Source organism: Amphiura filiformis, chromosome 3, assembly GCF_039555335.1.
Source record: "Amphiura filiformis chromosome 3, Afil_fr2py, whole genome shotgun sequence".
Lineage (NCBI taxonomy): Eukaryota > Metazoa > Echinodermata > Ophiuroidea > Amphilepidida > Amphiuridae > Amphiura > Amphiura filiformis.
In genome coordinates this window covers 61,206,365-61,231,200 of record NC_092630.1, presented here as the reverse complement: position 1 = coordinate 61,231,200, position 24,836 = coordinate 61,206,365, and the positions used below count along the sequence as shown (strand labels likewise).

At 36.9% G+C, this 24,836-nt stretch overlaps 1 protein-coding gene across 1 annotated transcript; it reads right to left on the bottom strand.

Annotated features, from left to right (window-relative positions):
• Positions 1–861: 861 nt before the first annotated feature.
• On the bottom strand, positions 862–21,614 carry LOC140148882 (uncharacterized). Its single transcript, XM_072170976.1, is given in 9 exon segments — positions 862–6,269; positions 6,271–6,359; positions 6,362–7,364; positions 7,366–7,450; positions 11,540–11,667; positions 13,054–13,193; positions 15,602–15,736; positions 16,410–16,731; positions 21,376–21,614. Coding segments are annotated over 8 exon segments (1,926 nt in total). The 5' UTR covers positions 16,717–16,731; positions 21,376–21,614; the 3' UTR covers positions 862–6,230.
• Between the last annotated feature and the right edge of the window lie 3,222 nt (positions 21,615–24,836).

Genomic DNA, 24,836 nt, shown 5'->3' with positions numbered 1-24,836 from the left:
CACTCATGAAGGGCTAATAGTGTACCTCCAAATTATTTCACTATGCGCCAGGCACACTTTCATTCCAAGTGTGTGGGTTGTTTGCGTTCCGTGTGTAATGGGTTGTGTCAAAAATATGCGCTAGGGGCTGCGAGCACAAACCATTGCATTGTAACGCACAAGCAAAAAACACAAATTATTGTTCGATATTGGGGTTACTTCTTCATGTAATTTCACATAAAATTAGGGTTAGGATTAGGGTTTGGATTAGCTTACACGATATAATTACATGAAGGAACAACAGATATTGGGCTCTTGCCAGAAAACGCCACAGGTACACTATTTGCCCCTATCATAGTTTTTAATATGGGGACATTTTGAGCTGGTACTCTGGGGAATAGTACACGTCTGATCACAATCCAGACTGGTTTTACCCTTGGATATGCAATAAGACAAAACTATGAAGAAATGCTCCTTTGTTAGTGGAGTAGGGTTATGACCTACAATACAATGACTCAGTGGCAGAAAGACTCATCTCCATTAGGTACAGTGTGTACGATTGCCTAGTTTATGGATAAGTTCACTCAATGCACAGTGCATGTCTTGTACAAGTCCAAGAGTAGACCTACATCAGTAAAATGCAAATCATACTGTAGTTAACCATGCCACAACCACTGGAGATATGTCTCTTTGCCGCTCAGCCATCAGCTTTTCCCCCGACATGAAACCATTTTGAAATTCACACTCTAAAGTACAATATCGTTTGGAAGAAAAACATTGTATGGACACCGTACGATCCCAGAACTATACAAGGAATGAAAGAGTTTTAATAGGAAGCTAAGATACTGAAATATTGTTTTCAAGTGATCAAAGTGATACAGCTTCTCTATGCATGTCCATCAAATTTACTACATTCATAAAAACAAATTACTTAAGACTCTGCTTGGATTTGTCAAACCTGGCCTGCCAGGAGTACTACCAATATATTTCTTCCCCCATCCCACCCAAGGTATTAATTTAGCAAAATATACATGGAATGAGCAACTTGACGTCTCTTTAAAAACTTGCTCTCAAATTGAAACCTTTTCCAAATTAATCAGTAAGAAGTCAACCTCTTTTCCCATACTTGTTGATCCAGTAGTAAAAAAATACAGAATATTGTCATTCTTTGTCCCTGTTCAAAAATAAATAAACCAAATGTGTTTGGATTCTCATTTGCTATATAGTCTATTCAATGTAAAATCCACACTACCTCTGTGGAAGAATTTGGAAATATCTTCCATAGGGGGGAGTATGAATTTCAAATGGAATTAAGACATTAAGTCCATTTGAAACTTGCCTTCCCTCAATTTGAATCTTTCTCAGAGGGTGTATGAAATTCAAATAGAGCTGCCTAATATGTTCATTCAATTTGAAATTCATACTCCCCCTGTAGCAGGTATTTCCTAAATCTTCCACAGGGGTAGTGTGGATTTTAAATGGAATAGAACAGCCCCTTTGGCTCCCTTAAGACAGTGACATCAATACTTCGCCGTTACTTTGATCGTGCATGTAAACGCGCTGGCAGTTCTTTGAGTCAACACCCACTAGAGTATGCACTGATACATTGAGAAAGCCTAATGAACTATAGTATAAATGACAACTTTTTAGTTGATGCACTACATCATCATCTTTTGTTAACTGTAAAAGTGGAAATTTTGGCATTATGAAGTACATTTATTTTTGCGCTTTTCGCATTCCAAGCTGCTACCGTTAAAATAACATCGGGCGAATATATTACTTTTGCGTATAGGTCAATGTAATAAAACTTAGAATCCCAAATTTAAAAACAAGGGAAACAGTTTGTATTTTGTAAAGTATGAAAAAAAATAATCACACAAGAATTTCCACTTTTACAGAACTGCAGACCACAACATAATCTCATATAGTACATGATAGTACACCATAATAATAACATTCCAAGATCATGAAATGTTAATTTTATATAATTATATTATTATAATATATACATCTATTAACAGTTTTGATTCATACAAAATTATCTTTTCAAACTTCTATAGTACACTCATTACATACATGAATGAAATGCTTGAAATAGCACAACAAGGGATAGTCTATTGACCAGCCAAATAACTTATGCCATTGCAATTTTAAGGGATAGGTTAAAACCAAAGATGTTAGACTAAGGGAGCACGGACTCCACCGTGTTTCTGTGTTGCAAATGAAGTGGAAAATAGTGTATCTCTTTGATTATTTCTCCTTAGCCTAGCAAACTTAAAACCATTTAGTGCTTGCTTGTTTGCAATCTGGGTGTATTACCATTATGAACCTGATTTAAGATGTCAATAAGAATGCATTAGTTCACTCCTTGACTGAAAATTGCTGGAGCTGGAGCTATTTTAGGCCCCACAATTAACAATCCAATACATCAGATTTCCCATGTTACACACATGGCCGGCTATATACAGAGTTCATATTCCTCCAGTCTAATATCTTTGTTGGGGGCACATAACTTGATTGGTTTAATATGGGTACTGTATTTGACTACTTTTCATTTTTGAAGTTTTTTACGAACTAAAGATGATTTACTGAAGTGAATGGTCGGTATATTTTGATTACGGCACTTTATTCCACAACAGAAGTCATCCTTTTCCTTTATGAACACCAGGTTTTTCACAAGATTATTTCCATGTTGGTTAATGAAGTTTAGTTGCATCCGTTTTCTTATGAGACCTTTACGTTTTCAAGTTTTAAAATGTCCTTGATCTGCTTGAACCGCATGACCCCAAGTAAATAAAATGCAGATCCTAAGACATGCACTTACATGGGCTTACATGCAACAATTGTGTGTGTGTTTGGATTACCATACATAAACCCAAATTAAATCAATTGTAAGTTTATATGAAATATGGAACTGGTCTATTACAACTGAATGAAACTGGTTCTCTTGCATAAGAAATGTAACCACATTTTGCCTCTTTCATAAGATACAGTTTAAAGCTGTTTATTTGTGGTATGGAAATTTGTACACTTTCAGTAAGTAATTGCATAAAGTTCCGTATATTGTGTATAGGCTTAAGTCATGCAATAGCGATGGTAGGAAAACCTTTATTTAAATACTAAAACTTTGATTAAAGTTTTTTTAATTAAATAGCTTATCTTTTGAGTTGAATATGCGATGAAAGTGTTCAAATGTTCATTTTATACATGTATTATTTCAGTTTTGTAATCTTTTTTTAAAGTCATTCTCAAGGTGCAGAAATGGTTCACATTTTACAAGTAACAAATTTGAAAAGCCAATAACATTGTAAACATAACTCATTAACATTTAACTCTGTAGGTACTAATTGAAGCCCAAGGTTGGACATCAGCAGTGCACAAAGTAGAATCTTGGCCGAGTTACAAAGTTACCTCGATAGAATGTTGCTTTATTCTGTGTGGGTAACTGGATAGTTGTCCAAGATTCTGCTTGTTGCATCAGCAGCATTTGTGTTGTGATATTCAGTATTATGGTTCAAAGCCACAATGGGCTATTCCATTTAAAATCCACACTACCCCTGTGGAAGGTTTTGGAAATATGTTCCACAGGGGGAGTATGAATTTTGATCGAATTAGCACATTAGGCAGCTCCATTTGATTTTCATACACCCTCTGAGAAAGATTCAACTTAAATCTTCTACAGAGGGAGGGCGAGTTTTAAATGGAGCTGCCTAATGTGTATTCCATTTGAAATTCACATTCCCCCTGTGGAACATATTTCCAAAATCTTCTGTGAGGTAGTATGGATTTTAAACGGAATAACCCAATGCTACATTATGGGAAACATCACATTAAGCATGTAGGTGTGACAAGAAAATCAGTGCCATGTACATACAACAGAACTGACTGTGGCACATGTATCAATTTGTAAACTTTTTCCCAAATTAGTTAACAAGTTGCCTTATTACAAAGTGCACGTCTGATCACCAGCAGACTGCAAACAGTAAAGATTTATAACACACAGACTGACATGCATTTTAAAGCATATTCGCAAGATTTGAAAGAACATTTGATAAACCCAAGGAAAGAAAATGATTGCCAGATCAATGAAAAACCAAATACCAGCTTAAAACTCTGCAACTAAATTCTTCAAAATATTGAATTGGCTGGTATCAATTCATGAAACATAACCATGAGTACCAGAATTTCAGAAAACTCAAGAAATGGAGGTGGAGCATAAGCCCTTTCAGAAAGGACAGACATTTATCCCTCCTTTAGTCTGTACAGGTGTTTATGGGAAAGGTTGACATTTCACTCCCTTGGCTTGGACTATGTTAGCCTCTTTCACCACCCCTCCCTCCACTGAACACTTGAAGCAATACTTATCATGAAATGGGCTATTCCATTTGAAATCCATACACCCCCTATGGAAGACTTGACCTTAATATTTCACACAGGGAGTACATATTTTAAATTGAGTAACCTGAATGGCTGACTCCATTTGAAGTCTCACACCTGCTGTGTGCAAGATTAAAGCCATGTCTTCCATAGGATTGGGGGGGAGATTTCAAATGGAATAGCACAATATGCCCCATCAGTTTTTACCACATTTCCAAACTATCTTCATCTTCTTATTTCAAGAATAATATTCAGTAAATATTTTATGCTGAATAATACACAGAACTTGGAGTACAACTTAAGGATAACATTGAGCAAGGCAACGAAACCGCAGAGAAGCGATCTTACAATTCCCTCCCACAATGCATTGCTTCCATTTCAATGTTCTGTACTGATTTGCAATCCATTCAAATGGGTAAATAGTGATGAAAGGTACCTCATGAACAGGGCACATCCATAATTTCCAAATTAAGTTTATTTCATAACTATCGATGGGGGACGTACAAAGTAAATAGGAGTGTCATTTAATGTAATGAAGTGATGTATCATGTTGCAAAGGCTTCTGGGAAGAGCATGATATCTTCTCTGACGTAACCTATTGGAAAACTGGCAACTAATAATAACTTGACTTGGCAAGTTTTTACCACCAATATAAAAATGATTTTTCTTTTTCACAGCATATCAATCAATCAACACAAATGATAAAATACAATGAATTATGGAACTTAGTAACATATCCAATTCTACAAAAAATAGGCACCAGACAATGATTTCAATATGATTGGATGAAAGTATACACATATATGCATTATGATGTATGTTCAACATTTATTTTCTGGAGGAATAAACAAACATTCTTCTAAATAAGTTGCTTCGCTTTAGGGACTTTCACAGATCTGTCGATGACCAAAAAATTGGTGAAATTTTTTGAAGTCACTTAAATAATGGTTGATAAATTGGGGAAAATACCCTTCAAACAAATTCTTTTCAGTAATATCGACAAAATAAGAAGAAAACAAATTAAAGGTTACACCCATCTTTGAGAATGAATCCCCTATTGGATTTGCACAGAGTTTCCTATACACAGGCATAAAGAATTTAGAAATGTCTTCCTTGACAAGAAACTCAATGTCTAGCATATTCATTATAGGGGTTTAGTTACTACATTGGGCTACTCAAACTGAAAATCCACTACCCCCTGTGGAAAATGTTGGAAATATCTTCCACAGGGGGGAGTGTGTTTTTCAAATTTAATTGGTCACCATCAGGGTTAATTATTTTGAAACCCATACTCCCCCTGTATTACAAGTTTACTTACATCTTCCACAACTAGAGTAGGTATTTCAAATAGAAGTTACCCAATTGTCTATTCTATTCAAAATGCATACTCCCTCTGTGGGAAGACATTAGCAAAATCTTCCACAGGGGTAGTGTGGATTTTAAATGGAATAGCCCATTAGTAAATATTCTGAAAGTGCACAAAAATAATAGTGTAGTTTAGGTTTGATGACGGATCTCTGAATGCCCCTTTAAAACCCATGTGATACTGCAAGTGGAATATTCAAGAACTATTTTTGCAAAGAAATTCACAAAGGAATGGCCTTTTTAGTACCTACAACACCTTTAGTATGTCAGTAAATAATGTACACCATTGTGCCTCTTGCAAAATAACATTCATGTATAATACATGTTTAGAACATCAACAATAAATAGAACAATTTAGCTTCATCATGCAAGCTTTTGTGAATGACCAAAAACACATGGTTAAGGTCTAGTTATGGTAACAATGGCGAACAGCTGCTGGTCATACTTGCTGCCAAGAAGTACACACTAATTGTTAAATCAGTCTCTGCTACAATACCGAGCAAGCACAATCATATGTTGCGATAATACAGGATGTAAGAGACTAGCGAAAAGCGGTAGAGGTAGTTGCTCTACTCTCATTCGCAAATAGTTTGGCTCTGGGGGCGCTTTGGGTGCTTCTTTCTTAGGTGCTGATGACTTCTTTTTGAATGTAAGAGATGGTCAAATATACCATCATCAGATAGTCCACTGCTAGAAGATGCGATGGAGTTTTCGCTCTCAGTGTCGCTATCGTCCATTTTATCCGTACGGTCTTTCTTGGTTTTCTCTTTTACTGCATTATCGACACTTTCGACAGGATCGTCTGCTAAAGCATTGTCATTGTCATCTACATCTTCAGCAGTATCTGCAGCAGAGGAGTTGTGTTGTGAACTATCTGATTTCAAGTCTTTTCTTTCATTACCGTTAGCTTCATGACACGCATCAAATGAGTCCATGTCTTCTCCGTCGGCAGTTGGTGCTCTCGGGAAACTCTTCTTCTTTGAAGATCTTTCTGGAGGAGCGACTGCTCCTTCAGCAGTACCTGGCAGCTCGTCATCATCACCTGCTGCATCACCCGATGCCCCTTCGTCCATCTCGCTCTCGCTACGCCGGTCATTTAATCGTTTGCGCTCACCCGTGCTACTGCCATTTTCATATGCTCTCTTAAAGCTCCTCGCCATTTGTACCGCTTCCGCCAAACATTCTGCCATTCGGTCTCGCTCGCGTTCATCATCCCATGAATCGTTTTCTTCGACTTCCACAGGAGGTTCTCTAAGACGCTCTCTCTGTTCACGCTCTTCATCTCTGCGTAACCGTTCCGCTGAATTATCCCTTTCTCTGCTGCTTCTGAAACCCATGACGATCCTACCTAGTCCTGGTCTTCGGCGACCTTCTCCTCGACCGTCCTCATGTCTTCCATTACGTGGTCTACGTATACCATTTCCCCTGCTTTTCTCATCATCCTCTCTTTCTTCATCTTTACTAGAAGCACCATCTTCCTCGTCGTTTTCTGGCTGCCTTTCCCCCTCGCTTTCTTCACTATCGTAGTCACCCATTAATTCTCCAGCTAATTCTAGCATGTTGTTGACGCTGCGTATCATGATGCAATTATGTCTCACGCTAGGCTGCTGACGACGTGGTGGAGGACGTTTCTCGCGGCTTGGCTGGATGCTCTTTGTCGACTATCGCTCGAAGTATGGCCCGGATTTTGAGTCGGCAGATGTCCTGCAGAGGTCTTGGATTTACTTGGCTGAAATGAGATTAAGAAGTAAATGTTTCATTATCAATGTGTCATGTTAATGTGCAAGTAGGAAACTTTGGACAAAAAGCATTATTATACTATTAAAGTGCTCATTTTTCGCACTTTGTCGATTTTGAACTACATCGCTTCAATAAAATTTGTGATTTTGAGTTTACGTTAAAAAGAACAAAATCACACATTTTTATTTTCCTGGTAGCTGTGCTAAGCATGAAAAGTGCGAAAACAAATATTTCTCAATAATTTGTACCTAAAACAATGATCCCAAACATACAAGACTAGGTAGAAGCATTAAAAAATAAAACATGTCTGTAAAAAACCTGTATTACATCTGTGAATAGTCATCCAGGTAGATAAACATAGACAGTATCGCGTCTCATCCAAGACGCATCATCACACTGACCAGATCAGTGCATCCCAAGGTCAAATGCCCCCCGCATAATAAACAAAGTAATGTTGTTTATGCCATCCAGTGTAAAGACTCTGACTGTGAGGACTCATATATGGTGGAGACTAAACAACCCTTGCATAAACGCATGTACCAGCACTGTAGACCCAGTTCTAAAGGTTTGAATGACTCAGCGGTTTACACGCACCTCAAATTTGCCAATCATACATTTGAGGATAAGGATGTGCTAGTGCTCGATAGAGAACATAAGTGGTTTGAAAGAGAGGTCAAGGAGGCCATACATGTCCGGCGCGAGGAACCTTTGCTCAACAGAGGAGGGGGACTGCGTCACAACCTTTCAAGGACCTACGACACAGCAATCAGAAAGCTACCCTGGCGACTCTCCTGTGACGTCATACCGTTAAGTGTGTCACAGGTCAATGGTTCATCATCTGATCAGTCAGCCGGATGATGCATCTTGGATGAGACGCGATACTGTCGCTACCAAAAAATAGTAAGTCCAGATGAACAGATTTAATACTCATTTTACTATACTGTATCACATCATTAGACATAAGCACTATAATCTGTATACCTTCATCAAGTCAGTAATTTAGATATTGCGTCTTTATTGATCTCTAAATGTAATGATGAGAAGTATATAAAAGTATACATTTTCAGAAAGGAATATTCTAGCAAACATTAACAGTTTTTAAGAAAATCTCAAAATTCACTTTACTGACTTGAGGAAGGTATACAGACTATAGGGATAATTTTTGCACAAGACATTAAGTTATGGATGTACAATATTATTTCTTCTCACAGGCTGGCTGGATTATAATAAAGCCATGATTTCTCCGTGATACAGAAAAACAGACGAATTCGGGGTTTGCTCAAGGAAATTTGAAAATGCCACAAAATAGTGAAAAACTGTAAAATGTCTAACTTTTGTGTTGATTTGCCAAATAAAACAAAGAAAAATGATTATTAAGCAGTAATCAACCATTAAATGATCCATTATACTAGCATTAATTCTAGGCCTACGATGCAAGAATCTGGCCATACTACAGTAAAATGTAAGCCAAAATACACCTTTAAAGCATGTTTGTTTTAACTTTCAGCACTTTATAGTGGAAAACGGAAAATTACAGAAATCATCCAATTTGTAACACAGATTTTACATTTTGTAACATGGAGAAATCATGGCTTTAGATTATACTGGCATGCTAAACAGCAAGACAAGGAGAAACATGACAATACAAGAAGAAAATTCATCAAAATTTATGTTGTGCATCTTAGATTTGGCCAATCTTAGTCCACAATTATCCTTTTTAGGCCGAATTTCAGACTAAAATTGCCATTGCAAAAGTTATTTCAGTAGCTGGTCAGCTGGACGACTTTGCAATTTTACCTCCCTGGAAACTGTGCCAAGCCAATTTCCAAATACCAACTTTATGTTCAATAATAACACCATTCAAATATTGCACACCCTAATCTGAATGTGTCCCAATGGTATAATGGGATGGCAATTATTACATTTCAACTTGGCAATATAAAAAAATGCATACAAAATCGTTGTGTGAAAATGTACACTTACACGCTAGCAAGTTTACTAATCGATAGTCTATAAACATTCTACACTCATACACTAAAGTGAGCTAAGCCTCTGTGGCAGTTGAAATTGGATTATGAATTTTCTCTCTTTTGATCCAAAGGGAATTTAAAATGGTGTCCTATCCCACAAAACCAAAAAACAAGTCGCCAGATATATTTTTGAGTTATCTTGTAAAGACAACACAACATTATTCATATCTTGGAAAGTATTAATATTGGTATAGTATCATTTTAAAGCTTATTTTTTGGTGTTTATATTTACAATCATGATCTCAAAAAATGTAACTTGTTCCTGGTTTCGTCAAACGGGTCACCCTTGTTCACACTGTTGGGAGTGGTCTTCTTTAACTTCAATTCAGTTTTTTTTTCTCACACAGGTGCAGCATGTTTATATATCTAAATGTTTTAGCCTGACTTCAGCATTTTGCTTGATGCCAATTCCATCAGTACCCAAATCAAACTAACAAACTCTGAAGCTGAATTTATACTCGATCGCTGAGCGACGAGAGATTGGGATTTAACCAATGAGGTAGTGTGCTTATCCTGGAGCACCAAAAAGTGTACTACGTCATTGGCTAGAAACCAATCACTCAGCTATGGAGTATAAATTCAGCTTAACTCTCTGGAGATTGAGCTGTTCTACACTGGATAAGTCACTGTGACAAAATGATAGCATCTCAATGATGAGCTTAGAAGGATGATAAAACACTCTCACATGTACACAAATGATTAGTGTGCTGCGTGGAAATTAGACTATGCCATAGTCGATTTTTGATAAATAAAACATGTTATTAATCATGATGAAAGCATTCTGAAATGGAGGGGTAGGCAGTAAATTATTATTGAATGCAACATATCATAATGTCATAATTATATTAGCACTTCAATACTGAACAATTCTGATATTAGAATCTACCAGTTTATTAATCGCGAAAGTCTGAGTTAAAAATCGACTATGGACATTGCATTTTGGTTATACCATATACAGTTAAAAGTATAACATTCAACATATGATCAGCTTTAATTTGATACCGTTGCTTCTTCTGGTCAGATGATCCAGTTTCCTGCTACCAACAAACCCAACATCAGTTGACAATGAAGACCAGTGGATGCTGGTCTAAGACCACCAACCTCCACAATGTAAGTTGTGAGAACTTTGTTAAATTTTACTTTCTTGATCTACATTTTGAATGTTTACTCATTGCAAAAATGCAGTTGAATGGGGCATCTAGTTAGTGGTGCACTCTCTTATACATACATGCAGTTACATGCTAGAAACACATGCGTCAACTTGAGGTGATAGCTGAATTAATTATTTTTAGAGATGAACGAAATCGTTTTTTGGCTATTGAACTGGATTGATAGCTCAAGAATTGATCCACCTCATTGGTGAAAGATGAATTACTCATGACTACGCAATGGCATGGATCATTCCGGTATCCCCTAAAGCTCCGTGATGTGACCCACACAGAACAATAAAACAAATTTTATATTAGGGGATGCCTCAAAGATCCAGATTAGTGCCATGGCTACAGCAAAAGGAAGAAAAATATTCTAAATTCAGCTTTTAGGTTTAACACAATAGAGGAAACTGGGTGCATTGGGTAATTCCATTTGAAATCCACACTACCCATGTGGAAGATGTTGGAAATATGTTCCATAGGGAGGTATATTTTCAAATGTAATTGGCCAGAGTTAATCATTTTGAAACTCATATTCCCCCTGTATTATGGCTTTACCTATATCTTCCACAACTGGAGTGAGTATTTTAAATGGAAGCTACCTAATTATCTATTCTATTTTAAACACATACTCCCTCCATGGAAGACTTTAGCTAAAATCTTTCACAGGGGTAGTGTGAATTTTATGGAATAGCCCGGCCTATTCCATTTAAAATCCATACACCTATGAAAGAGACCTTAATCTTTCACACAGGTATTATGTATTTTAAATTGAGCTACCTGAATAGGTGACTGCATTTGAAGTCTACACCCTGTGCGGATGATGTAAGGTAATCGTCTTCCACAGGAGGTGTATGGATTTCAACTGGAACAGACAAACACTACCATAATATTAACTTACGTAAGTCTACAGCGCAGAAACTCTCACCCTCCGCTCTGGAAGGTAGAATTAAAGGTGCAAAGGAAACCGCCAAAACATTCTTTGTGTCCCAGGAATCCTGACCAGTGCGTGTTATTTGCTTCAGCTTCACACAATGCAAGTGAAATGTTAAGGACGGACGGACGAGATGAGAGAAAATGGAAGAACAAAACAAACAAAAAAGAGAAAAAAATGCATTTAAGTATAAAGGAATAAACTCACGGAGTTCGACACTTGCAAGGGCCTCCATTTCGGCCTGGCTAGGAGATCGCAGAGATGCAAAAGACACTGAGAGGAGATGTTTTGTTTCCCATGTATCCTGGCCTGTTCTTTCGATTTGAAGCAACTAGGAATCGATTGGATAAAAACATGATTGTAATCATTGATTCTTTTGATTAAATGCAGGGATGCCAGTGGCTTGAAGTGACTTTGCAGGAAAAGCCTGAAAAAGCATGTGAATTTGGGCTATAAAGCCTGAAAACGGGCTGAAGATAAAGAGGATGTACAGAAATATGGAGCAGCAAAAATCCTGAAATTGCCTGAAAACTAACATCCCTGTTTAAAATGCCTAGTTGGTTAGGAGTTAGCTCTATTTCCCTCAAACTAGGCAAAATTACTCCAAAATATATGAGCTGTCAAATGTCACTATGTAACTTGTCACCGAACTTGAACATTTACAAAGTGCGCATAACATTATGACCCACGGGCCACGCCCGCCAACCAATTTAATCCATCTAGGTGACAGATCTCCGACAGAGCCTTAAGGGGGTACTACACCCCTGGCTAATTTTGTGCCTATTTTGCATTTTTCTCAAAAATTATAGTGCATTGGTGACAAGTAAGATATGTATATTATAGGGGCAAGGACTACAACAACTGCACTGACAATTCAGCAACTCAAGGCAAATAGTTATTGATTTATTGATCAAATATTGGTTTTCCCTCATTTTTGACTGTAACTCCACAACTGTTGTCTGCGCTGAAATAAAATTTCCAGTGCAGTAGTTGTAGTCCTTGCCCCATTATACTAAAATGCAGCAAACCTTTGACGAGTGCGACTACCGTGATGTTGCAAATACGGCGCACAGTTCATTCATAAATTTCCACTCGGCAACAACAGATCGCCTCAGCAGCCAATCATAGACAAGTGCGTGCAACGCAGTAAATATGCGATGTATCCTTACAATACGCGCTCGTCAAAGGTTTACTGCATTTTAGTATAATATACATATCTTACTTGTTACCAATACGATATAATTTTTGAGGAAAATGCAAAAGTAGGTACAAAATTGGGCAGGGGTGTAGTACCCCCTTAAACATACCCAAATATGAATAATACTCTTTTAATTAAGCCTGCAAAAATAAATTTTTAAAATACCATCTGCATATCTTTTCCTATGACATCTGTTAAAAACACACACAAAAAACATTTCATCTTAACAAACAAACAAACAAACAAACAAAATGAAGTCGTCTAAAGACTCAATCTCACCTGGTCATCAAGTGGCATGACCAATATACCTCCTAGTTTGAGTAGATTCTTCATGTAATTTTCATGTTCAGGTGGACATGCAGCTCCACAGTACACACGATCATAGCTACGACATCCAGAACTTAACAGCAGACTGTTACCTGAAAGATATAAAAATATGGTATCCATGCAAATGCTGGCGATAGTAAATGCAGATCTATATTGTTATGTTATATTTCAGTTCAAGGCCAGTTTTCAATTAATTTACTTGGGTGCTGCGTGTACAGGCTATGGATGGTATTGCAAATCTTATCACATTATTAAGTATGGTATGAGTAGATGCAATTCATGTCCCTTAAATGCCCAAATTTTACAGAATGAGAATAACAAATAATTTAATAACTAGCATGATGCGGCTCATAATTAAGGTGGCCCCACAGCAAAGGTTTGCCAATAGGCCTACAAATTTAGGTTGAATATGACATATTCAAACCTTGTATGTACAAGTTTAAGCACCCTCTTTTATGCTTTTATCATGAACAATGGTAGAGAATGCTACTTTAATGAAAGCAAAAATAGAGTTCATAAATCTATTATTGCTACTTGCTTCAACTACAGGAAAATGTAGTTTCACTTTTAAATACGCTAATTATTACTTATTAAGCACACTGCCTACCCCTCCACTTTTAAAATGAAAGGAAACTACTACTAACAATGTTATTAAAATATAGCAATTTATATAACAAATCAAGATTTTTTTTGTCATTTGTTTTGCTAATTACTATAGCTTAGTTTTGATATTTTTAGCGTCCGCTGCAAAAAGACCATTGCACTGTGTGTGAAATAGTCACTTTCCCACTTCACGCAAAGCAGTGATATAGCTTAGAGTTTTTTAATTCATTTTTTTTTGTTTTTCTGGTGATTTATCAAATTAAGGACTTCTTATACATTATATGAATGTTTTTATTCGTTCAAAGGAAATAGTTTTTTCATTCAGTGAAATATGAACTGTTCCATTCAACTCGGCAAAGTCTAGTTGAATGGAACAGCCCATATTTCACCTCATGAAAATATTCTTACTATTGTACTCAACTACTCATACACATTCACTATGTGTATACTATATTGTCAAAACTATTGTCATCATAATTTATTTTTACCAAATATTGTTCCTTGTCATTGTATTGTTCCTGCCTGACAAGTGAACCCCTACATATACTTGGCCGAGTGGATCCGGACATGGAAGTGGGATTCATTTTTAAATCTACCAATTTTAAAGGAGTATTTTGTGATTCTAGCATCCTGTCTTTATAGTACGAGTAGATATCAACGAAAAAAAGTTTATTCCCAAAATTGCAGTTGATTCCGATTTTGCATTTGCAAGTTACATGCATACTATTACATTGCTCCATAGCCACTGTGTTGTAATTTCATTCTGTTACAAATGCAAATTTAATAATATTTTTGCCAAAACAAAGCAGATTACAAGAAATATTTTGCACACAAACATTACGTAGCAAGAGGTTTCCAGTGGTACTAAAATCTCAACTTTTTTTGGAGAAAATTGGGAGATGAGGCTGTGGATCACAAAATGCCCCTTTAATATAAAAGACAAGGCTGCCTGTGGCTATACTGTGATTTACACCTGACCCTTTTCATGTCCTACTTACTTCCTCATAGTTTCTCTATTTACTGTTTGTCTTTCAACACTGCCAGAAAACATAATAACAAGATTCATCAAATACCTGTTCTGCTCATGTGGACAATTTTTGCAGGACATTAATGTTCATGCTTTTTCCGCTCAATACAGTTACCGCAAAAATAAAAACATGCAAATTATGTTATTTTATCCTTACCTCTTAGAACATTCAAAATTGTGAATTTAAAATTAAAGACAGGCGAAGCAGGTCAAAATCAGCAAAGTGCGGAAAATGTGCGAAAATTACAACTTTTAATTGAGTTTGTTTTCTCACACTTTGCCGATTTTGATCTATTTTGTCTACAGGTCTTTAATTCTGTGATTTTGACATTTTTTACATAGATCTATATGTACCAGGTATGTACAAAACATACATATTCGCGAGTTTTTGTTTTTGCAGCCGCTCGGCTTCTTTGAGTGTGAAAAGCATGAAAATAAATGTAGCGCAAAAATTAGCAAGTTTACAGTAACAATGCCAAAATTGAATACAAAAGGTGAATCAAAAATACAACAATACACAAAACATGTACAGTACAGTTAATTTGGGCATCACCTCTGTTGTGATTATTTGGATAGGACATACACAAAAAAAAATATTATTCTCAATTTATTAACTTTTTTAAAACATCGGTCTCAAATTCAATTGATAAAATTGATTCAATTGATATTTAGTGTTATATTACATTTTACATATCCAGTAAAACTGTTTTGGGAAGCCTTGACCAGTGAAAATACCAAGTAAGAGAATTTTTATGTTCTCATCCACAAAGCATTGAAAGAGGTTTTTTTGATGTGGAAATTCTAAGGTTTTGATAATAGTGGCTTAAACGTTGAGAGGAAAGACACAAAATAAATCATACCGTTACCTACCTTGTGTGAATTTGGGTTCAGCAAATTCAAATTGATCAAAGCCATAGGCATCTTTCAGAAAGTACTGCAGGCGTTCCTGAGCATAGTCGATGACATCTTGATGGATCTCAATACCATGATTTATACCTGTGCCTCCTGAAATACATAAAACACAGTTAAGGGATCAGAGATTTATGATAGCTCACTGTCATTCGCCTCAAGTTTGGATGTGACGTAGGTGCCTATTTTGCAGTACTATAAACAGCACGTGTAAAGTTAATTGCTCAGAGCGTACACACAAACATACGAAGGTGGTTTGTCTGCACGCTTACAGCACATATGCGAAAAAGCATTGACATCACTACCAAACTTGATGTGAACCACAGTATAGCAGGAGAGGAGAACTTGGACCTGACACGAACCTCAGACTTAGACTGGCGCCATTGGACAGTCAAGCGTGTTGATTTTTGATGACTGACTTTGTGACTTTGGTAACTGATTCTGTGTAGTTGTATCTATAGTTGCATCTGAAATTTGAATTTTAGAAGATACAGTAGGCACAGACACAATGGGTGCATCAAAGTCATGCTAGTTCCCATCAAAAGTAGTTGGCATACAATTGTCATGTCATGTGTCTGTCAATTTGAAATACCATATTTTTCAGTTTCCATCAATTTGTATTGACACCCGTCTCCTCAAAATTCTACGCTTAAAATGTTCTTTTTTCAAATCCGTTATTTAGTCTCCCCCGTAAATTCCTCTACCCCACCCCCCAGTATACACACTGATCGGTCCCAAACACCCTTCTTCAAGCAAAAAAGTTATTAACCTAGCATAAGGCCAGCCATGGTACTCAGATAGCCAGTTCCGCTACCCAGATTAAGGAATGACAGCCCCGGTTCCAGCTTCAACGATTCCATCACCTCTGAATATATACACGGCGCCGATAAGTGTATATTCCCATGCTTCCAGGCTAAATCTTTGTAAGCGTTCTCCTTGTGCCCATCAAGGTAGTAGTCGCTACGGTCAACGGCACGGAAGACTTTTTCCACGGTACCCGACTTGATGTAGTGGGCATCTTTAAGGTTGTCTACGAGATGGTCGTTGTCTTCACCAGCACTCACTGCTCCTCCCATGGCTGCGACAACTACCTGTAGCCAATACAAAAATGGTCTATAAACATTAATTAAAAGGATCTTTATATATCAAATTTTTTCGGTTTTGGAGTCTCCCTGGACCTAGAGCTGAATGTATACGTCGAACAACTGAATACATGCACAACGTGTGGACCAGACAGGGTCTAATTCTGCATAAAACCGGGCAACGTTATTTCTATAGATCTGCTGCGCATTCAAATTGCATTGTATTGCATCGTAATTTCATTTGTGTCTATGCTAATTATGTTTACACAACATGAACTCACATGTTTTCAAGCAAATTCGCCGATAATAGGTGATCAAAAGCGATCGGAATGTTACAAAAGTACAGATCGCATTCAGCTTACTTCATATGAGATGATCTTTGGAAAAATACGGCATAATTTGTCTTGGTGTTTGCGGAATGCCATGCAGTAAAATATTAATACGTTGCGGCAATTCATGATTGACAACTAACAATCGGCGTGTCCTTCGTATCCTCCACTGTCAATTTCTTATCCACTCACTAATCCTCACAAAAGCTTTGTGTTGATTACGTAGTGTGTGGAGGCAAATTGCAATAAGTACAATGAAATAATGAGTAGGGCGGGCTCCGAGGCGGGTTTCTTCTTCATCTTACGTAACAGTGTTGTTCTCCAAAAAAACCCGGAAGCTTGTCGTTTGGAGCTCTAGCTGAAATACAGCAAGATAATGTAAGATAGTAAATGTAAACCTGTATTTTAGCTAGAGTATCTCGAGCTAGTGTGGACCAATATATTTTGTAAACATTTTAGGCCTATAAAGAAAATGTATATTTTCGTACAATTGTACAACTATCGTTTCTACCCTATGACCTATAAAAGTTACCTGTTATCAAAGTGTCCGCAAAAAACTGGTCATCGCAAGTATCTTTGATGCTGAAAACTAACAATATTCACGCAGGGACAGGCCGAAAACCTTACCTCGATCGTAAAATCCAGCCCATGCATGTCATAAATAATTCATTATTTCATTGTGTAAATGTCAGTGATTGTGTCCATGTATTGTTATTGCACCTGCGAGAGCAGAAGTCATGCTGAATTTATACTCGATCACTGGATCACCACGAGTCCATTCGCCTCTCGAAAACCTCTATGACCAGGTTGTTAAGTATCGAGCACGCTGACTGGCTTAGCAATTATCAAAGTAGTTTTGTAAACCAATCAGGTTAGACGTACTTTACTGGCGGGTCACATTAATTTATACCGTAAAAGGAAGATTATGTACAATGTAAGTTATTCTACAGGATCGGTAATAATTAACAGCTGGTCTGCTGTATTTGAAGTGCATATTGAAGTTTGTAAGTTTGTGACTTCGTATGTTATGTGCACTAGATATTACAGGAAGCTTAAATTGGTGTGCTTTCATGCAATTTGTCTGTCGCTTCCGAAAGTTATTTGGAGTTCTGGGCACGTCACACCGGAAGTGTGATGTGACCTCGCTGGGCATAAGCTGAATGCTAGGATCATTCATGGTTGACTTATTAAAAAAAAAACTGTTTGTGTTTTTAATATGAAAAGTGATCATTTGTATTCATGTCATAGGCCTACTCTATTAGATAGGATGTATTTTTCCAGACTAAAGCCTATGTTAACCCAGTTGTAGTAACTACAAATTTTGAACGTTTGAGTCCTGACTTGTTCTCAAGTTGTAGAAGGTGCCATAGGGTGTCTTCAGTGTTAATTATTTTCATTATAAATGTTGCAAAATATTAATATTGACAATAATTAACAACCTGTTTGACCTCTCCATATATTCATACATTGCTCACCTGTGTTTTCATATCATGTTTTGTGGTGGAAAATGATTAGAAATGTGTAATTTGCAATCATTTTTGGAGCAACGATTTCTTTGAACCGACGGCTAAGTGTGTATGTGAATGCACATTAAACACATACAAACACATACACAGCACCTGTTGGAACTCCCGGTCGGAGCCGGGAGTTTCAATTATTGGAACTGATGTTAACCCTAACACTCAAAAATACCACAATGAACAATTCTGCGCATGCATGAATCCCAGGGTCTGCGATGACGCAATCACCCTAAGTGTTATATGCTCACCGAATTACTGACCGGGCAGCGATAACCCATTACCCGTGTAGCTACTGTTTGGTGAAAATCACATTTTTGTCGAACGTGCTTGAACACGCTAATGTAAATTGCTGTCAAAATGAGCGTACATCAAGCGCTTGTGCTACGCGACAACGTAAATGTTTCAGACGTGCATCACCAGTTTTGCATCTATCTCATTTACCATGATTTTGGAACAAAAAAAAAAGCTTACACAATGAAATAAAAAAGGTATGTATATTAAATTTAAAAATATGTTTACAGTGCCGCCGACAAGGGGGGTTAAGGGGGTGCGTTAACCCCGGGCCCGTAAAAATAAAGAAAGCATACCTTAATGCCATCCATGGGTCCATAAAAGCAAAGAATAGAGGGGCCCGTAAAAGGGGGGCCTGTGCGATAATTTTACCCACGGGCCCGCAATGGCTCTCGCGGCACTGCATGTTTAACCTTGATGCAAAAGTTAAATTTGATTATAAATTGATAATTTTAACCTTTAATATATACCTCGGTGCTCTAAAAGAAAAGATCGCTCATGCTTCAGCGAACGACTTCAAATGCAGCGTTGTCTCTATAGCCTCGAATGTGAAGCTCATCGGTGAGTAAATTCGTGGCTAGACTTCTCAAGCAACTTAAATTAAGGGGGTACTACACCCATGTGGTAAATTTGTGACTATTTTTGCATTTTTCTCAAAAAATAATTGCACACTGGTAACAAAAGTTATGTATATTATTGGGGCAAGGAATCCAATTACTACACTGAAATTTCAGTGACTCAAGACAAGCGGTTCAGTATATACGATAGGACACGAGGTACATCCTAGCGGTACCTTATTTCTGATCATAAATAACAAACCGCTTGTCTTGGGTCACTGAAATTCCAGTGTAGTAATTGGATTCCTTGCCCCTATAATATACATAACTTTTTGTTACCACTGTGTTATTAGTTTTTGAGAAAATGCAAAAAATAGACACAAATTTATTGAGGGGTGTAGTACCCTTAAGGACTTGAATTAGCTTCGAGATACTCTAGCTAAAATACAGGTTTACATTTACTATCTTACATTATCTTGCTGTATTTCAGCTAGAGCTCCAAACGACAAGCTTCCGGTATTTTTGGAGAACAATACTGTTACGTAAGATGAAGAAGAAACCCGCCTCGAGCCCGCCCTACTCATTATTTCATTGTACTTATTGCAATTTGCCTCCACACATTACGTAATCAACACAAAGCTTTTGTGAGGATTAGTGAGTGGATAAGAAATTGACAGTGGAGGATACGAAGGACACGCCGATTGTTAGTTGTCAATCATGAATTGCCGCAACGTATTAATATTTTACTGCATGGCATTCCGCAAACACCAAGACAAATTATGCCGTATTTTTCCAAAGATCATCTCATATGAAGTAAGCTGAATGCGATCTGTACTTTTGTAACATTCCGATCGCTTTTGATCACCTATTATCGGCGAATTTGCTTGAAAACATGTGAGTTCATGTTGTGTAAACATAATTAGCATAGACACAAATGAAATTACGATGCAATATACAATGCAATTTGAATGCGCAGCAGATCTATAGAAATAACGTTGCCCGGTTTTATGCCGAATTAGGGGCTGTGCAATAATTATCAGCCCCCCCGGGGGGGTAAAATTTTCGAACGGCTCGCCAAAAATCGCCCCCCCCTCTCGGCCCGCCAAAAACGCCCCCCCTCTCGCCCGCCAAAAATTCTTTGCCCCCCCTTGAACATGCCAAATTTTGGGATCCCAAATTCCAAACTTTAAATGGTATAGATGTATGTTGCGAGCGCAGCGAGCAGGAAAATTTGCATATTTAAGCGTTTCCGTACCGTTTTCCTAAGCCTTTTTAAAGCATTTTATTAAAAAGGCGCCCCATGAATGCGTGCCAAAATCGCTTGCCCCCCCCCTCTCGGCTTGCCAAAATTGCTTGCCCCCCCTTTCGCTCTCGCCAAAAAAATTTCTTGCCCCCCCCAATTTTACCCTCCCCAGGGCTCATAATTATTGCACAGCCCTTAGACCCTGTCTGACTTGAATTAAGGCATGGTTAATAGTGATCATCTGGATCGACACTCTGAAAATGGAGGTAAGCCTAAATGACGTATTTTGGCACAAAAAAAAAGTTGAAGTACTAGGAGTAGGACTGAGAACTTGCATTTAGTCTATGCAGAGACAATTCTGTATATTTGTAAACAACAATTGGGCAAGAGACTAAAGTCTGTTTTTAATTTGAACAACGCCATTATTTATTAATACCACCACAAATACTTTTATTTAAAGCCCATACTACCTCCATTCCCCCAATATTTTTTTGAAGCCTGGAATTAATTATGCCAATGGTCCGTATGTAAACATACTGTACAAAATAAACAACTTGATATTGTGTCTGAACAGTGTTTATTATATGATGATGGCTACATTTTTCCCGCAACAAATCTGTTGCGTATCTGGTTTAGAAAACCCATATTTAGGCCACGAATGATCGTCAGCGACCATCACGTATTTTAAATAATGCTAGGTACCCAAGCCTCACCTTTGATAACCACAAAATATGTGGTGAAGGTCTGAAAAAGGAAGAATTTGCAGTGAAAAACACTGGCTTTGTCACGTCGATTGATCAGTCTCCGAAGTTCAGTCCAGGGTCTGGAGTGACGTCATCCATAACAAAACAGTGCATTGTGGGAAAGGTTTAAAGTGACAGCTGATTGATGAATATTCAGTAGACAAAACAGCTGATGCACTGAGAAATCAAAACAAGCTGGGAAACTCAGATAGAGACATATCATGAGGTTTGTGTTTTGCTGCTGATGATGATCAGAATGCTAAACATTATATTTAGTGCGTGGTATTCCTGACATTGATGACAACTATTCCATCATTCCATAGACTAAAAATAAAAGTATAAGCTTCAGGCAATTTGGCAAGTGATTCAAGTAATCATGTCACTCTATATTGATCCATGGCAATAAAGCATAGCTGTCAAAAATTTTATTCTGCCTGTAGAGTTGTCAATTGATAACTGTATGATTGATTGATTGACTGACTGATTGTTATGTTGATTGATTTATATGATTGCTTGCTTGATTGATTGGTTGATTGATATGTTGATTGATTGATTATAATTATGTTGATTGATTGAATATGTATGTTGATTGATTGGTTGATTGATCGATTGATTGCTGAGTTGATTGCTGAGTTGATTGATTGAGTGAGGCAGGGTATCCATTAATTGATTGAGATTATCAAGTGATGAGTGGGTTGAGTAGGAAACTCAGCTTGATCCTGTATCCTGCAGTCTATACAGTGCACGGCACACAGTGTCAACACCCTGTATTATAAATATTTTTTCCATACAGCTCAATACTCCGTTGAAATCAATATTCTATTATCGACACAGATAAAGAAAGTTTACATATGCATTGTGTTATAGGGCTTGCACCTGGAACTTAACTGAATGGGCTGAACGTGTTCCTTTATACCTATAAAGTAGAATTGTAATTCTCAAAATTAAATATATCAAAATTTTTACATTGCCATTGCCCAATAACACAAGTAATTTATATGAGGTCTGACTACTACCATATACCACATACAAGCAATCTGAGTTCTGACCTTGGTGCGTTATTGCGCCTCGATGTCGGCGCTACGCGCCTCTTCACACCTCGGCGCTGTGCGCCTCGATGTCGGTGCTACGTGCCTCTACTGTTTGGAAATCGCGATCCGAAGGAACTGACCAAGTCTATGTAATCTGCGCAAACTCAGACTATAAGGTTAGGAATAAAAATTCCACTGCTGGAAGCATGCATGTATGCAAGAATTTTTCCAGCCATGGCTTAATTCTGAATTGTCACCTAATTTGGGTGTAGGCCTACTTTGTCTTGGGTCCAATCTCTATCATGGAAAATTTGCTATATCTTTCTAAATAATATGAGTGCTTGTTCTAGATTTGTGTTTTAGCGTTTCATATTTGAAAGAACTAATGTTTAATTGCAACATTTCGAAACCACAAACCTAAACTGGGTGCTATGATGTACAAGATTGGGCTACTGAGTATGCATTTTACCAAGTGGGCAATAGGTATTTCCTTCATGTTGCCAATGCATGACTTTCTTTATTATACTCAAAAACGGATTTTATTATATTAGAAAGTTGTTTACGTGCATGTAGGCTCCTTCACAGCCGGTTTCTGTCGTATGTTTCTGAATGAGCTACATGCAGACTGGGTTGCCAGGGACTAACAGGACAAAGTATTGTTTTTGACTATAACAATGTAAATATTAGCAAGATTTGGATTTGACCTCCTATCAGGTTTACTGATAACATAATTAATTGGAAATCTGAAATAAACACTTATTTTGTAAACAGGTGAAACTCTATGATTATTTATGGTTGGAAACTTAGGAAATTGCTGTCAATGAAATAAATAATATATTAAACATACATTTTGTTTTTTCAACGATGGAAATCCATTCACAAATAAGGTTTTTAGGAACCATTTGACATTAAACATTTTGAACAATATTACCGTATTCACTCGATAGTTAGCACATGTGCCTACTATCGAGGGCTTTTGAAAAAAAAAAAAAAAAAAAAAAAAATGAACAGCGCCATCCACAAAAGTGACAAAAGTGTAAAGGGTTTTGAGCAAATCATCGATACACATAGCTATATACTGAACAATTAAACCTACAAATTTGTGTGTTAACTACATTAGCTCACTTGGTAAAGCGACAGACTTTGAATCATCTTAAGAAGACCGAACTGAGCAGGAGTTCGAGGCTCGTTATAAACTTTTCAGTTGCTTTATTTTTATTTTGGGGTTTGAGCTTTTCTTGATAAATTTAATCTTTGTTTTTCATTTTGTTTCTTTATTGTTTCCTATTTGCTTTATTTTGTTTTGTTTTTTCTTTTCTTTTCTTGTTTTTTTTTTGTTCTATTCATACTGGGGTCATGGGTTATTTATTCAAAACATACCTATATACTGAACAATTCAACCTGCAAATGTATGTCTGAACCCCATTAGCTCAGTTTGGAAAACGCCGGACTTCGAGACTCGATGAAGTTCAAATCTGTTCAGTATTTCACTATTTAGATTTTTTTTTCTCTGCCATGGTTGTTTTACAGGTCTTTTTTTAACTACGTATATAGGCCTACATTTGACAATTCTTGAAGGTTTTTTGTGGGCTTTTTATTTATTTATTTATTTATTTATTTATTTATTTATTTATTTATTTATTTATTTATTTATTTATTTATTTATTTATTTATTTATTTATTTATTTATTTATTTATTTATTTATTTATTTATTTTTTACCAAAGGAACAATTAGAGATCAGTTGGATTAAAAGTGGAGTGGTTACATAACTCCTTGGTAACTGGATCACGCACCTTTTTGAAGGCAAATAAATATGCTCATTTCGTGTCTAATAGACAAAGTGATAATCGGATTACACGTAACACTTCGCTGGCGAATAATTGGATCAACTTTAAAATTTCACCCCTACATCCGATTTCATGCATTCCTACGCCCATGCTACACCTCAATGGCAGACATAGCTACTGGGACACAATAGAACAATAAATGGCGTTGAATGCCATAGACTTTGTGTTGCGATCATATCGATCATGGTGCAGAACTCAAAAGCGTGATCCAGCTGACAGTGATAATCGGATTACACGTAACATTTCCCTTGAGAATTGTTACGCATAGTCGTGCTAAAAGTCGGTCGATACATGTAGAACTCAGCACAATTCAGAAATACGCCTTTTTGCTTTGAAAATTCTCGGTCAAATAAAAAACTTTTTTTTTCAGTAATGTTGAATAAAAAATGTTGAATAAAACCATAGTTCTTGGATATACATTTGAAAAAAAATCCCGGTGTTAAAATTAGGCACCGAAATTGTTTCCTGTTTGATTTTGATAGGACTCAGCTTCACCTAGACTTAGTGCTCAATGATAGTCAGTCATTTATCTTTTGGTCGTTATAATTATG